General features: G+C 41.3%; 2 protein-coding genes across 6 annotated transcripts in view; one reads left to right on the forward strand and one right to left on the reverse strand.

Annotated features, from left to right (window-relative positions):
• SH3BP5 (SH3 domain binding protein 5) overlaps positions 1-2,979 on the forward strand; it is a 51,580-nt gene extending 48,601 nt beyond the window's left edge. Inside the window, exons 8-9 of the mRNA XM_059847409.1 lie at positions 595-855; positions 1,532-2,979. Of these exons, the coding sequence (XP_059703392.1) occupies positions 595-855; positions 1,532-1,713 (443 nt within the window). The 3' untranslated portion in view covers positions 1,714-2,979. The remainder of the gene's footprint in view (positions 1-594; positions 856-1,531) is intronic.
• Positions 2,980-4,079: 1,100 nt separating this feature from the next.
• CAPN7 (calpain 7) overlaps positions 4,080-14,012 on the reverse strand; it is a 32,011-nt gene continuing 22,078 nt past the window's right edge. For 3 of the 5 annotated variants that reach the window (XM_059847366.1, XM_059847380.1, XM_059847388.1), the window contains 5 exons: positions 12,337-12,482; positions 11,545-11,607; positions 9,048-9,178; positions 7,780-7,872; positions 4,080-7,699 (listed from right to left, as the gene is read on the reverse strand). In XM_059847366.1, the coding sequence (XP_059703349.1) occupies positions 7,555-7,699; positions 7,780-7,872; positions 9,048-9,178; positions 11,545-11,607; positions 12,337-12,482 (578 nt within the window). In that variant the 3' untranslated portion in view covers positions 4,080-7,554. The remainder of the gene's footprint in view (positions 7,700-7,779; positions 7,873-9,047; positions 9,179-11,544; positions 11,608-12,336; positions 12,483-14,012) is intronic. The other 2 variants (XR_009486617.1, XM_059847398.1) reach the window with 2 other exon arrangements.

The raw sequence follows: 14,012 nt of genomic DNA on the forward strand, positions 1-14,012 counted from the left end.
GCTTTAATGGGTTTCTCTTCTGGTTGTTCATAAGGACCCTGCAGCTTAACCCAGACAGACAGTTTGGAGCAGGTTTGCACATATTAGAATTCAGATCTGAGCAAACACAAGCAGGGAAAAGAATATATGTTTTGTTTTGGTTTTTATTTTTATTTTATTTTGGTGTTGTTTGGTGATCCTCATTCAAAAAGAAATCTTGGGACCTGTGTCTTTCTAACTAGCACTTAAATAACCAGGAGGCTGCACAGGGATCAAGATAGTGCTGGGGAGGCAGCCACAGGGAATTAGGCTCTAACCTAAGTTGTCTACTGAAGACCACAAGTGAACAAGGCCAGCAGGGCTGGTAAAAATCCAAGAGCTTCTTGGCATGAGGAGCAGTAGCTGCTGCAGAGCTGGCCTTGCCAGGGCCTGGCAGGTTCTGCGGGCAGAACCTGGCTAAGGCTTTGCACAGGGAACAGAAAACCAGAGGGGTCATCCCATGGGTTAGCAGTGTGTCTGTGTATGGAAGATGCAAATCTGAAAAACTGCCTTTGCCTGGGAACGTGCAGGAGGGAAGGCTGAATTACTATCTGGAATATTCTTTGAATATTGCAGTGGCTTCAGAAGTGTTTGAGGATGACAACGGCAGCAGCTTTGTGTCCGAAGAAGATTCAGAAACTCAGTCAGTGTCCAGCTTCAGCTCTGGTCCTACGAGTCCCTGTGAGGTGCCCACTCAGTTTCCTCCTGCCACACGACCTGGAAGCCTGGACCTGCCCAGCCCTGTCTCCCTCTCTGAGTTTGGGATGATCTTCCCTGTCCTGGGCCCCCGGAGTGAATGCAGTGGGGCCTCCTCCCCCGAGTGTGAAGCTGAAAGAGGTATGCACAGCTGGATACACCCTGGGCCAGTGTTCTTCATAAAGGGAGCAGGAAAACCTTCCCAGCTCCCCTAGGCATATGCCAGGGAATGCTGAGAGCTGCTGGCTGCTTCTGTGGGGAAGGCAATTGTGGAAGGCCCTGTGTCTCAGGGTTAACAGCGATGTCTGTAATGTATTAATTACTGTTCTCCTGGCTACTGTTCTCCCCAGTTCTGTCTTAGTGCAGGGGTTTGAGATTTCTCACTAAATAAGTGATCAGTGGGATTCTCATGGTACATTTATTTGGAGGAAAATCTGAGCTCATTTATTTAAATTACTGTCCTGCTTTTTGAAAATCTTGCTTTCCAGGGGAAAAACACCAAACCAAAATCCCCATAAAAAATAACATGCCAGAAGGAGCTTGTTGCAGGCTTTGCCAGCCCTGGCTGACTAACTCAGACTAGAGGATTACCACTCCCCTTGTCTGCTCCGTTTTAAGGCTGTTCTCACTAATTTGCTGGTGCAGTGCACAGGAAGAGCAGAGCTTGGAAGGCCAACTTGGTTTTGTTACAGCATCTTGCTTCTGCTCCTGTACTTTCTGTGTGCTTTGGCAAAGGAAGCTGCAGAGGCACCTGCTTGAAGCTTAACTTGCAGAATGAAATCCGGGTTTAACATCCAGTTTAATCCTTTCTTTGCAGGGGATAGGGCAGAAGGGGCTGAGAACAAGACAAGCAACAGAGTGAACAAGAACAGGAGCAGCACCAGGAGCAGCTCCACAGAAGGGCTGACTCTGGATAACCGAATGAAGCAGCTCTCCCTGCAGTGCATGAAAATCAAAGAGGGAATTTGCGCGGGCAGGAAAGCTGCCCAGATTGGCTGAGGCCTTCTCGTGCCCTGTCCTGAATAATGGGAGTCTAAATATTTATACATGAACTTCTAAGTGTTTGAAGAACGTTGTGCCAATAATATATGCCAAATCTTAAGCGTTTACTCTGAGAATTTAAAAATGCACTAAGAAGTTTAACTGATGTGGAGGGCTGAAGTTTTTATTCAGTAAATCCTTTGTAGGCCGGATGAGTTATCAAATGTTTAAGCTGTGCTCATATTTCACAGACTTTGTAAATTGTTTTGTAGCAGCCTGGCTGAAGCAATAACTAGTAATGTTCCCGTGTAAATTCATGCCAGTCGGGGGTCTGAAATTCAAGCCAGACTTTTGCAGAGAGTGGTTTGGCTTCGGTTTTGTAGAATGAAATGCTCTTTAGATACAACCAGTCTCTTGAGTACAAGTGGCATAATCTTTAAACATCTGTATTGGTCTTTATTATGCTGAAACTGTAGAAATATTTTGTATACAGGAAAGCTGTTGCATGTGTGGGGTCTGAAAGCCTTCACTCTTCCCTTGGTGCTCACAGAAAATAAAATGAGTCATGCCTCTAAAAGCCTATAAAACAGATGGATGACAGGAAGGGGATGGTAACGCCCAGCAGTGGGAGGCCCTTTCTAGACACCTTCCTGAGTCTGGCTTGGACTCTGCAGGTGATTCCAGTGACCAAAACGAGTTGATTGGCCCCTTGCCCTTCTGCTTCCCTGAGAAGTGAAGAATTATTTTTCAGCACTTTAAGTTTTTTTTTTTTCCCCTCAAAAATGGGAGTCATAGATGTTTTCAGGATGATTATGATAAGGGTTTGCCCTTGAAATATGCATGAAGAAAAGGAATTGCCAGTGTAGATTGACAATGTGTTCTTAAGCTTCTCTGTAGGTTGTACTGTGTGGGGGTTTATAACTGTTAAAGGGACTTGGGATTTTAGTATGCCCTAGACGAAGTGTTGAATAAAACTAGAAAGGGCACGGGGCATGTTTTGCCAGCAGCTGTTAGGCAGTAGTAGTGTCTGATAATTATGCTAATAAGTGGTAGTAAAAATCCTAGGACTCTTCAGTTTTGGTGACTAAGCGTTTCTGAAAGCACCATTTTCTCTAAAATGTCAGTTTATATTGTTGATTTGATGGGAATCTTAGTATTGCCCAAAGTATTTTCTATTCTGTTTTTGCAGTCCTGTTGTATTTCATCCCTGCCACAGCTTGTGTATCTATTCTCAAAGTTAATGTAAAATTCTTCACACTACAGTAAACATTTTTGTTTTCCACATTTTGAGTCTGTGCAAGTGAAGTTTATCTCAAGTGCTAGGAATCAATCTTCTCCCACAGCAAGTTTAGCCTCTAAATATCCATTTCCAGCTGAAGACTGCAGGCTGAAGTCACACTGGTGTTAGAATCCATTGAGGTATGTGGGCAACTGGTGCCTTTTTCCAGCTTCCCAAATCCCTACATGTGGCGGCTCACATTTTATTCTGAACTGTGCCACAAGACCAGAGCTTCAGTCAGATTCTCCAAAACCTCCTTAGTGTGCAGGAGGAGGGAGGTATTCTGTTACATAAGACCTCTTTACCTAATAATGCTGCTGAAATTGGCTGTAAAGCCGTGCAGAATTGGAGGCAAAGAATCCTGTTTTCATAGAAAAATAGATTCATCACATTATAGCTGCTAAGCTGTAACTGTGTTAGACATTTATATGTTTACATCTTCTGAAGACCTTAAGGCTGAATCACTGCCAGCAGTTCCCAGGCACAGAAAATGCTTAGGAAAGAAATCTGTGGTTCCAACTTTTGATGTGATCATTACTTAGGAAAAAGCTGGGATAGGCAGTATTAAATATGAAAAGCAGTTACAGGAGGGCCACATTGTATTAAGTGTTTCTACTTAAACTTTCCTGGCTGAGCTGTTGTCTGTGCTGCATTCAGTTAGAAAACTAGCAGAGGTCTTTGTGTTTGAATGTCACTTTTGCAGACCTCCCAGTGAACACCTGTTACATGTTCCTGGGTTCTTTGAATGGTTGTTTTGGTGGTGATTTTTTTTTCCTTTTATTTTTTTAACCTCTCTTGTTATCAAATTTCTCCTCATCTTGCCAGTTTGGACTGGAAACCCAAACTTCCCACACTTGGGCACAATGAATTAATTTGGTGTGTGTGCTGCCTTGCCTGTGTCCTGATTGGGTTCAGCTCCCAGCTGGGTAAAACTATTGGATCTGAAAGTTTGAAAGGGTATGGAACCCACTCTGCCCTTCCTTTTCTATCACCTTGCTGCAAGAGTTGCTGAAAGATCATGGTGCAGCCTTCCTCCTTTGGTGAGCCCCGGACTCTGCAGGTAAATCACCCGTCAAACATGCAAGCAAACAGGCACAACTGTGTGTCTAATAAATTAATGGAAAACTCATTTTATTTTAAACTTCATAAAAGCCATACTTATAAATATGACAGACTTAAATGAACATACATTGCTATGGAGTAGATGCAAATGAACAAGCTTTCTCCAGTTACTTTTTACTTAAGCTCTTTGTGGATCCTGAAGTGTAACATGATGGTAGCTGCCTTCATGGGTATAAAAATAAGCCTCTGGTGTATCAAAGTATACATGATTGCTTCATCTGCCCTGATGTGACAATGTATAAAGCAAATGTTAACCTAGGAGTTCTACTTCTCTTTGGTATTATCAAACAATTTCAGTGTCCTTTTAGATGAAGTGATGAAAACCTCTACTGTATGTACACACAAACTTAGCTCTAAATAGGTGGCTGTTCAAAGGCTGCAGAGATTGTGTGGGTAAATGCATAATTACTGTACAAAATAGTTACATGAAGCTTGCAGCAGGAGACTAGGACTGAGCTCAGACTCACAGTCTGGGGCAGTTGGGATGGAAGCTGTTGATACCATTCATCCGTGGTACTATGTCTCACTGAATCTTTGGGAACTGAGGGATTGGATCAGTCAAGGGCTAACCTGTGTCTTCCTAACAAAACAAACAGAACAAACTACGTTCTCTGTCATATGGCTCAAAAAATGCTAAACAGTACAGAGGAAAAGAAAAGCTTAACTTAGTGGCCTGAGGTCATGTTAAAATCTAAGGATCAGTTCACTTTGCAATAGTTTTTCCAGACTTACTTGTGGAAAATATATAAAAGTATATATTTGACAGAAAACACTAAAGCAAATCCTAAATGCTTGCATCAATGTTTTTTCTTAAGAAAAAAGGGCAAGAAAATTTTATTATAAAATTAATTTGCCATAACCAGAATCCCTTGACTGCAATTTATATGGATATTTTAATCTTAAATACTCCACCTGAGTGTTCTGTCCTATCTCTGCAGGGAAATGCACAGTGATGGCATTCTAGTACCTATGCAGGTGCAATATTTGAATAGACTTTGCTTTATATATATATAAGAGTGACACTAAGCTTCAGTCATGTGCATTAAATGGGGATGAGCCCAATCCACTGACCGTTCCAAATGTGTAAGAAATATTGGCATATCCCGGTGGGGACAGGATCCTTTGGCCTTAATGTCTTTGCCTGGCATTAGGAAAGTGAGTACATTTCTTACTTTTCAGTTCAGTGAAGTTCTGCACAGTACGGAAGCTGAGCCTTATGCTCGTTTCATGCAGCATAAGCTTTGGCACTAACTTGTGCTCAAGGGGAAAGAGAAAGAAAAACTCCTTCCTGCCGAATAGAAACCAGCTACTGAAGAACAACAACAGATTTTCCTCTAGGCAAGTCTACCAGCTTGATCTCAAACAGCAGAGAATGTGCAAGAACTTGGTGCTGAAAGCTGGCACTTCTGGCATCTGCCTTTTGTACAGCCAAAAAGATACCCAGTTGAGACTTCCTCAGTACCTCCAACTTTAGAGGTGATGAGATACATGGAGGACTCCACTGCTACTCTGGTTTAGCCTCAGCTAAAAATTTAACAGAAACCTGTAGGGAAAATGGGAGTTGAATGAAACTTTCACATTCTAGGGGTGAAACAGTCCTTGGCACATACTCCAAAAGCCAAGCATAACCACAAAGAACCTAATCTGTTGTTTTCTCATATCTCTCTGTGCCCATGCTGTTCCTTCTGTTGATTTATTGCAATAACCATCAGAAGCTTCCCTGCAAAAGAAGGTAAGTCACAAACTTGTCACAAATTCCCTAGCCCAGATGGTCTCTGAGAGAATTGCATTCAGCAAGGCATGTGTTTTCCAAGGCAGGAGCTATCCCTGCCCTTTCAGTGCCAGACACTTGTTAAGCAGCTGTCTGATGAAGGAAATGAAACAAAAGGTTCTTCTACTTTCTGGAGAGGACTAATAGCAGATTTCTGTGGGAATAATTTTAGCCCACAGCTATTTCTGGTGCTACTGTAGAATATGTGTTCAGTTTCCCAACGGCCAAGTGACACCTGTAACCTAAAGCAAGATTTAAATGCTACCTTTTTGCTTGGAAAACTGCCAAACCAGTGTGAATGGCAGCAAAATTCCCATGCCTCTTTTAAAAATACCCCCTCCCCCAACTGTGAAATACTGTAAATTTTGTAAAAATGGCAAAATTTAATCCAATTTCAGGGTCTCTGAGGCAGTTGTATTAAATAAAAAGTTCTCATCTTGAATCCTCTTCAGATACAATGTATACAGCTCTAGAGGATGAACACATATGGGGGGGAGTCTTTTAATAAAATAACTTGTTCTGCATTAATCCCACCTCCAATATTTTCTTAAGAACTCTGACCCTGCTTCTATTGATGACACTGACCTTGTGCTCAATTCCTTCACTGGTTTCAACTTAAAAGGAAAAAAGTATTTTTTCAAAGATGTCTTGCATAATGGAATCAGCAAGTGCATTCCTTGCAGCTGAAGGAATGCACTTGCTGATCATCCTACATGATGCATACTTACAAAAGTGATGAAAATAAAATATTTCTTTGCTGAGTTGCTGATGGTGGGCAGTTCCCCATTTCCCTGCACCAGCAACTGAGACTACCCTCAGTAGATACAGTGAATCTTACAGGGGATCTTCAGATGAAAACCTTTCACAGCTGCTCAGGGAAGGCTGTGCTGCACTGCCTGGTCACTACTGCTGGATAACCTCCTGTCCTTCCTGCTCATCAGGATCAACCTAGCTCTGGCAGATGGCAGGAAGAAAGCCACAGAACCTCATGCTGTATTATGTACTAAAGTCATACAGATATGAAGTAACAGCTCTCAAGGTACACATAACATGAGCAAAGCAATTGCTTTGCTTTTAGAAATAGCTAAAGCTGGAACCTTTCTTTTCCTGTACTCCAATATACATATTCCAGAGAAGATGACACATGGAATTCTATTGGCTCAGCAGCAGTACTTTTACATTTAGATGGGAGAACCAGTTCAGTGCTGAAAACATAGATAGCAGCACAAATATGTAATAAAAGCTATTTGGTCCTGAGACTGAATAAGCAGAATACACAAGAATATTTTTTTCTTATATGTTTACTTTTAAGAATAGAATCTTTAGCCCATATACGCTATGTGGGGAGGAGGGAATTTCAGTGTTTGTTTTTCTTGTAGCTCACTAGACTTTGATTCAAAGTGTGGAACAACTGCAATAAACTGAGTTCTTCTGCTGGTTCATTTGAATATATGCATTTTAGCCTATTCCCAAGCCCATTGAACAGTGCTCACTCCTGGACCATCGCAGCAAACCCACAGCTCACTGCCTGCCACAATTAACTGGCAATCTGTCATTCCATGCTTTTGGCTGTAACTCAGGATGTAATTCTCTTTTGTGCAGGGGTAATAAGGGTTCTTCACCTGTTCTCAGGCCGTAGGACAGATCAAAACCATCTCCTTAAATGGCACTGCACAGTTCTGTCTCCTCACTGCAGCTGTGACACCTTAAGAGGAGTAGTACTGTTAAAATCTAAGAAAAAAGGACCCTCTTGTTGAGGCAGGAATGTGGTGGGGATAATGTTGTAAACTCCAGCAAATGTGTTCTCCACCTCCAAGTAGCAAAATCCACACCTATGATAAAGAAAACTACCTGTTAGAACTGGGATCTAAAGTATGTTTCAAACCTTTATACAGACTTCATTCAGTGTTACCTGTAGTCACCACTGCTTTTTTTCTGAAAGCCATAGGAACCAGGATCTCCCACTGTTGAGACGGTGACAAGTTCAAAACCAACGCTGTATTGCCTGCAAGTGACGTGACAGATTTGCTTTAGATCCTTGGCTTATCAGGATTACCACAAAGAGGGCTAGTTATTAAAAACTATACAGTATAACTGAAAGACATCTAGAAGTTTTGTCACATTTGTGGCAAAAATGTTAAGTCAAATTTACCATGACATGAATGCAGTATTTGGAGGAAGAGAGAACTCCGTTCAGGTTTAGAACTAGACTGTAGGGAAAATGCCTGCTAGAAGCCTGCCTGTGCACTCAAGCAGAATTCAAGTAGTTAAGCTTGTGACACACTCCTGTGCCACATGGCAGAGATCCTGGGGTGTGATCAGGTTGCTATTGGAGGATTTAGTGTCAGTGATCTCAGCAGAATTTCTCATGTTGCAATACAACTTGGGACACTTTGTCTGCTCCTGTTAATGCATGTGACAAGCACCATTGCCTCTGTCCTTCAAACTACCCAAATATGATGTTCAAGTGCAGGAAAAAATGCAAATGAAGAACTGCTCAATTCATGGAACTGTGCAGCCACACCTCTGCCTTCATCTTCATTTCATGAGAGGAGTTTCCTCAAAGAGGGGAGGAGAGATAGAAAAGTTCTGACACTTTGTAGGGCCCACTGTACAGCTCTGCAAAGGATAAACAAGTTGACTGCAGGTCAGGAGATATTGCTATTCAGAAGTACTGAATACTGGTATTTTGAGGTAATCATTAAATTGTGCCAAAGGAATTTGGCCTGCATAAGTCTACTTTATGGGACATTGACATCCAGCACTTTTCCTGGCCTACTAGTAGCAGAGAAAATACACTTTCAGAGGTGTTTGAGAGCTGTAAGGGTTTAGTATCTTGCATATTAGCTCTACTACAAAATAAAAGGAATTATGATCATAATTAGTTTTAAGAAGAAATCCTTTATACCTTCTTCCCTAGCTCTGCTCAGACCCCAAAACTTAAAGGAAAGCTGCTGCTTTCCTTATAGGTCAAGGATTTCCCTCAGTAGTTAATGTGTAGATTTAAAACACTATTGATAGTAAAGATAGAAACAAATAGTACTAAATCTGAGTCAACTTCCACACCTTGTTTTCTGGATTTTCTATGAGCTTCCCACCCTCCCCAAGGGGATACTGACAAAGCTTTATCTTTGAAAGCAATGCTTTCACCGTATCGATGCACAATTATTTTCTACAAACCTCGGCCCCCGTAGTTCAATTAGCAATGGTCCATTCTTGTCTAGCTGTAATTGATAAATGGGGTTATTTTTGTAGGTGTCTCTGAAGTTTCCACATCCTCCAGCACTGTGACCTTTCCACTGTCCATTAACCTGAAAAAAGTTCAAAGTACAGAAAACAGATCCTGAGGATTTCTATTACTTATATATACACACAAACAAGACTAGAGGGTCCTCTCACTTTAGAGATTGCTGACTTTAGTGAGCTCTCCTAATTTTTAAAGTGAAGTGAAAGATGGTGTTAAGCATTCACAAAGTCTCATGCAGTTCCCCCTCCCCCTCGATCACAGCCTTACATCCCATCCCTGTACTGTATTGTTCCAGCATACATTAAACAAGCACTGAGTGACTGTTTCTGACTGTGACAAACTGCAGCTAACAAAGACCCACATTCCCATCTATCCCATGCCTACCAGACTACACAGGTTATTTTTTTTTTTTTGTCCTCAGACACTCCCCTGTTGGGTTAAATGAGAAACAGCAGCAATACAGGCCTTTGCTTTTAAAGATCTCTGCCTCCAGCCCTGTCCATCACCTCTGTGCACCTGTGAGAGCCAGCACTGCAATGACAAGATAACCACAAGGACAGATTCTGCAAGGATAAAGACACTCAAGAGGAAAAATGCTGCTCAGACTTTGAGAAGCAGGCCATCTGTTTCCAAGTTCCTCTTGCTAGTCATTAAACTGAAAGGTTAGACTCGTAAGGCATGCCAGGCATTCCCACAGATTTATAGCTGAGATCCATCTCTCCTGTTACTTCTCTCCTGTCTCTGTCAAATCAGCAAGGGGCAGCATTTTCCCTTTTGATTTAATTTCTCCACTCAGTGCCCAAAGCTCTCAACCATGGTAAGTACAGAAACAAGGGGAATTTTGCCCCCTACCATGCTACCCAGGAACCTAAAACTGCTGTGTGCTGTGGAGCTTTCTAGCTCTTTCCCACTTCTGCTGCACTTAATTCCAGGAATCCCATCAGGGCTTGGTGAGCTCCAGAGGTGACCACTTGGCTCCAGTATAGGACATCTAACAGAACTCGTTTTTACTGCTAAACTGTGATTTAGTTCTCTGCTTGCTTTTGAGTGTGATGACTGCAATCAGCAAACAGGCATTAAATACAGGCAACTAAGTTTTTGTATTCAATCCTAAAGACAGAACTGGCATTGGATAGGTAGAACATACCTTTTTTTAATACTAGACAGACAAGTTCAAATAATCAACAGGAGTTTTCTACATACTTAATTCTCTTTTCAAATGTATTACAACATAAAATGGATGTCCCTCCTCAAACAGGCTTTTCACCTTGAATATGTTTTTGACCTCTTAAAACACTTCCTCAAAGTAAGCCCAGTTTTTAATAGCTCTATAAGACAATGGTTTCTGGAAGAACCAAACAAACCATCTTGTTGTTCCCAGGAATCTCTCTATTCCCTCACCATTCTCTAGAACAGGCTTCAAGGGACTGTTCCAGAAAGAACAGCTGGTATGGAACATTGTCTGAACTTGAGAGCCAAGCTGCAAGCCAGCATGTCCCCCTGACCACACCTGCAGTCCTGGCCTTCAGGCATGAGTGTCCTGGCAAATGGACTGTTCCACTGTGGCTCAAACTCCCTTGTTTCTCTCTTCCTGAACAAGTTACTGTTTGGACAGAAGACTTCTGACTACAATAGGATTCCCCAGGGTATGCATGGTAAGTACGGAGGTAAAGCTGCTGGTTTATTCTTTCCTGAGGATAAAACTGCTAAAACATGAAAATACATGCAAGTTACTTTATCCTGTGAGCTCTTGGCTATATTTATACTTCAGCTGAAGGGGTAACTGCAGCTCATGTTGACAGCTGAAATATGAACGGCAGCTGGCCCCAAAACTGCCTGAGCTTCTGACCTAGTTTCAGTCAAGCTTTTCACTCTCCCCCCATTCCTATACTCTCAGGGAATGTATAATGGATATACTTTCTCAGGAAATGTACAATGGATGTACTTCCTTGCTACTGTCTGGCAATGGGAGTGCTTATTCCAATTGTTACAGATCCTTGAGGTATCTTTGAAAAATTTAGGAACAGTAATGTGTTGTGATATTGCCATCCTAGTTTGTTTCTTATGGTCTTGCTACTGGTGCCTTTAGTTTGGCATTGCTGATTTTGTCCCATCATGCCAGGAGTTTTTCCAAGAAAATCATGCAATTCTCCCAAGGGGAAATGAGCAACACTTCTGGGGGGGTTTTCACTGTGCACCATTACCAGCACAACCTGATTTCTGCAGAGTGATGACTTATTAGGGTATGGGTTGTTGTTCCAAAGGCCAGTCTGTTCTACAAAGGCTGTGCAGCATGTCTGCAATGGCACAGCTGCAAAAACACATTCCGTGGTGGAGTGGGACAGTAGTGTCAAAATATATTTAAAAACCTTGTACATCTCGAATATGGAAAGCCAAACCAGTGATGCATAAAAGAAAATGTTTCTTTACCCGTTTGGAAATGGTGTAAGGTGTAGGAATCTTGGAAAAGGTGAACTTGCACAAGGAATACACCTGTGTTGTAAAAAGAAGCAGCAGGTCACACATTTATTTTGCATTTTACAAACAAAATCATGACAAATTAAAAGAAAACAGAATTGCCTACACAACATTTTTAGATATTTGTTCACTATATAGTTTGTATTACCCATCAGATGACCCTGTGTCAAACTCAAATTCAAAAGAGTGCTGGGACTAAGACTTAGTTCCACTTAATTTTCTTAACAACCTTGCCCCCCACCCCCTCAGAAAAAAAAAAAACAACCAACCAAAACCCAACCAAAAAACCAACCAAGAAAAAAAGCAAAATGGAAACAATCTGCATTTTACTCTTTTTCAGTGAAAAAAAAAATAAAATCTAGCATTGATCATTATGTGATTTAGCAGTTAAGAAAAAAAACCCAAATCCTAAGTCAAGACCTAGAGAAGTCAAAAACCTTTAAATTTTAACCAGGATCTAAAATAGGTTTATTTTGGATACATAGAGAGCCAATGATCTGCCTGTACACGGATATTTTTTTTATTCTAGAAAGTATTTTTTCTGCTGATTTTGTTACGAAAATTTTGTTACTACAAATGTAGAACATTATCAAACACGTCATCCAGTGGTTCTGCTCCAACAGTCATTGCTTCCCTCCCCAAGATAGCAATATTAATTCAGAAATATCCTTTTAATCAAATTTAAAAACAAAGGACACTTTACAGTTTAATTGCTGACATTCATTATGAAACAACAGTACATACCCTGATGGTGTAATGGATGGTGTTTTGTTTCTCATACTGGGACACCACTAAGGTGAATGTATGGGAACCTGGAGAGGTCAGCTTTATCTTGGTCAGATAATGAGGACTGTTGATCCGAATGCCATCAATATAAGGAGGAGGATCAGCTGAAAAAGAAAAGGATGAACATTTTTTCCTGACCAAAAGACCCCCCAGCTTGGTAAACTTCTAAGATTAGACTGAACAGACCCGAGTGCTCTGAACAGATGAGAGCCTCAAGATTTACCCATAGAAAGGACAGTCTTAACATCAACTACTGTTTTAAGGAGAGGTACATCACACATGACAAGACACAAAGTTCATGCCTGAAAGTACAGCCTAAATCCCAAGACGTGCAAGGACTGCTTATCCATCTCCCACCAATGCCGCTACTCAAAGAAGACTGCTGTAATTATGTTGAAATTTCAAGAGAAAGATAATGAATGTTTAAGCACTCTTTGAAAATCTCTGAAGTGTCTGCTCTCTCTCCATTGGCTGGACAGTTCCAGAATGCCAGCTGCCAAAACTCTGGCCACCTTGTAAACAATACTTCAAAACATGTTAATTCCTTTAACTAAATCACACACGCTTTCTGTCCCTCTCTCTTCAAATCCCTGGGATCATTACGCAGATGTAGTTGCATCTCAATACCAATGCACATGTGGTACTTAGAAAGATCCCAAATGTTTGCTTTTATAATTAGACAGTGTAATTTGTTATTTGGCCTCTAATTGGTTCTTTCCAGACTTCTTTTAATTTCAGTGAAGCAGGACCAAGTCTAGCCAATTACTTCAATAGGCTCAGGATCAGGTCCATTTATTTTCTTCCACACAGCAACATGGGAGAGGGGAAAGGATTAATATAAAACAATAAGAAGCTTAGGAAAGGGAAATCTCGGCCTTGCTGCCAAAGGATTAAGCTGCTTTGTTCTCATCTCATTTTAACAGATGGTTAAAAATAATACTGCAGCTTGACCAATCTATTTCCATGCAAAAAGGTTTTAAACAAGTTTGAGCTCGTGAGATCAGAAGTTTTTCAGAGTTTGTGTAGCAAGACAAAACTTATGAATCGTTCAGATTTTGGTACTGGTCTGGCTAGGCTGTCTCCTTCAAGCACAACTGAACAATTCCCTCTACTGTACAATTGTCTTTGGGTTTGCTCACTTAAGAACATTTTCAGTTAGACACACATGTAAAATAAGCACTGCTCCAACTACCAGGAACACCAGAAGCCACTTGGGCGTTTACTTCTCCTCACAGAGGAGCTCTTGCAAAACCAGGTGATGTCAGGTGTCAACAGATTTTCCACAGAAAGACTTGGGTTCTAGGGAAGCTTGGATTCTGGGGGAATTGGTCAGCAGAGTTCACTGAACAAGATTGGATGCAAACAATGCAATGCTCATTAGCCATTCCAATAGAAAAAGTCCCATAAATTCCACTCTTTGGTGAAAAAAGCTTCCAAATCTACTAAGGGAGTTGTTGCATGAGCAGCTACCTGAATGCAAACCTGGTTCTAAAGAGGTTCCTATCTGTAAAAGCAACCGGCCAAATCCCACTTGTTTTAGGATGCACCTTCACTGAATAATTCCAAGGAACATTTCTAGCCATCTCTAACTTAACAGAAAGAATAAATAAAAAGAGGATCTTACTAGCTCTACC

Source organism: Haemorhous mexicanus, chromosome 1 (genome assembly GCF_027477595.1).
Source record: "Haemorhous mexicanus isolate bHaeMex1 chromosome 1, bHaeMex1.pri, whole genome shotgun sequence".
NCBI classification, from domain to species: domain Eukaryota; kingdom Metazoa; phylum Chordata; class Aves; order Passeriformes; family Fringillidae; genus Haemorhous; species Haemorhous mexicanus.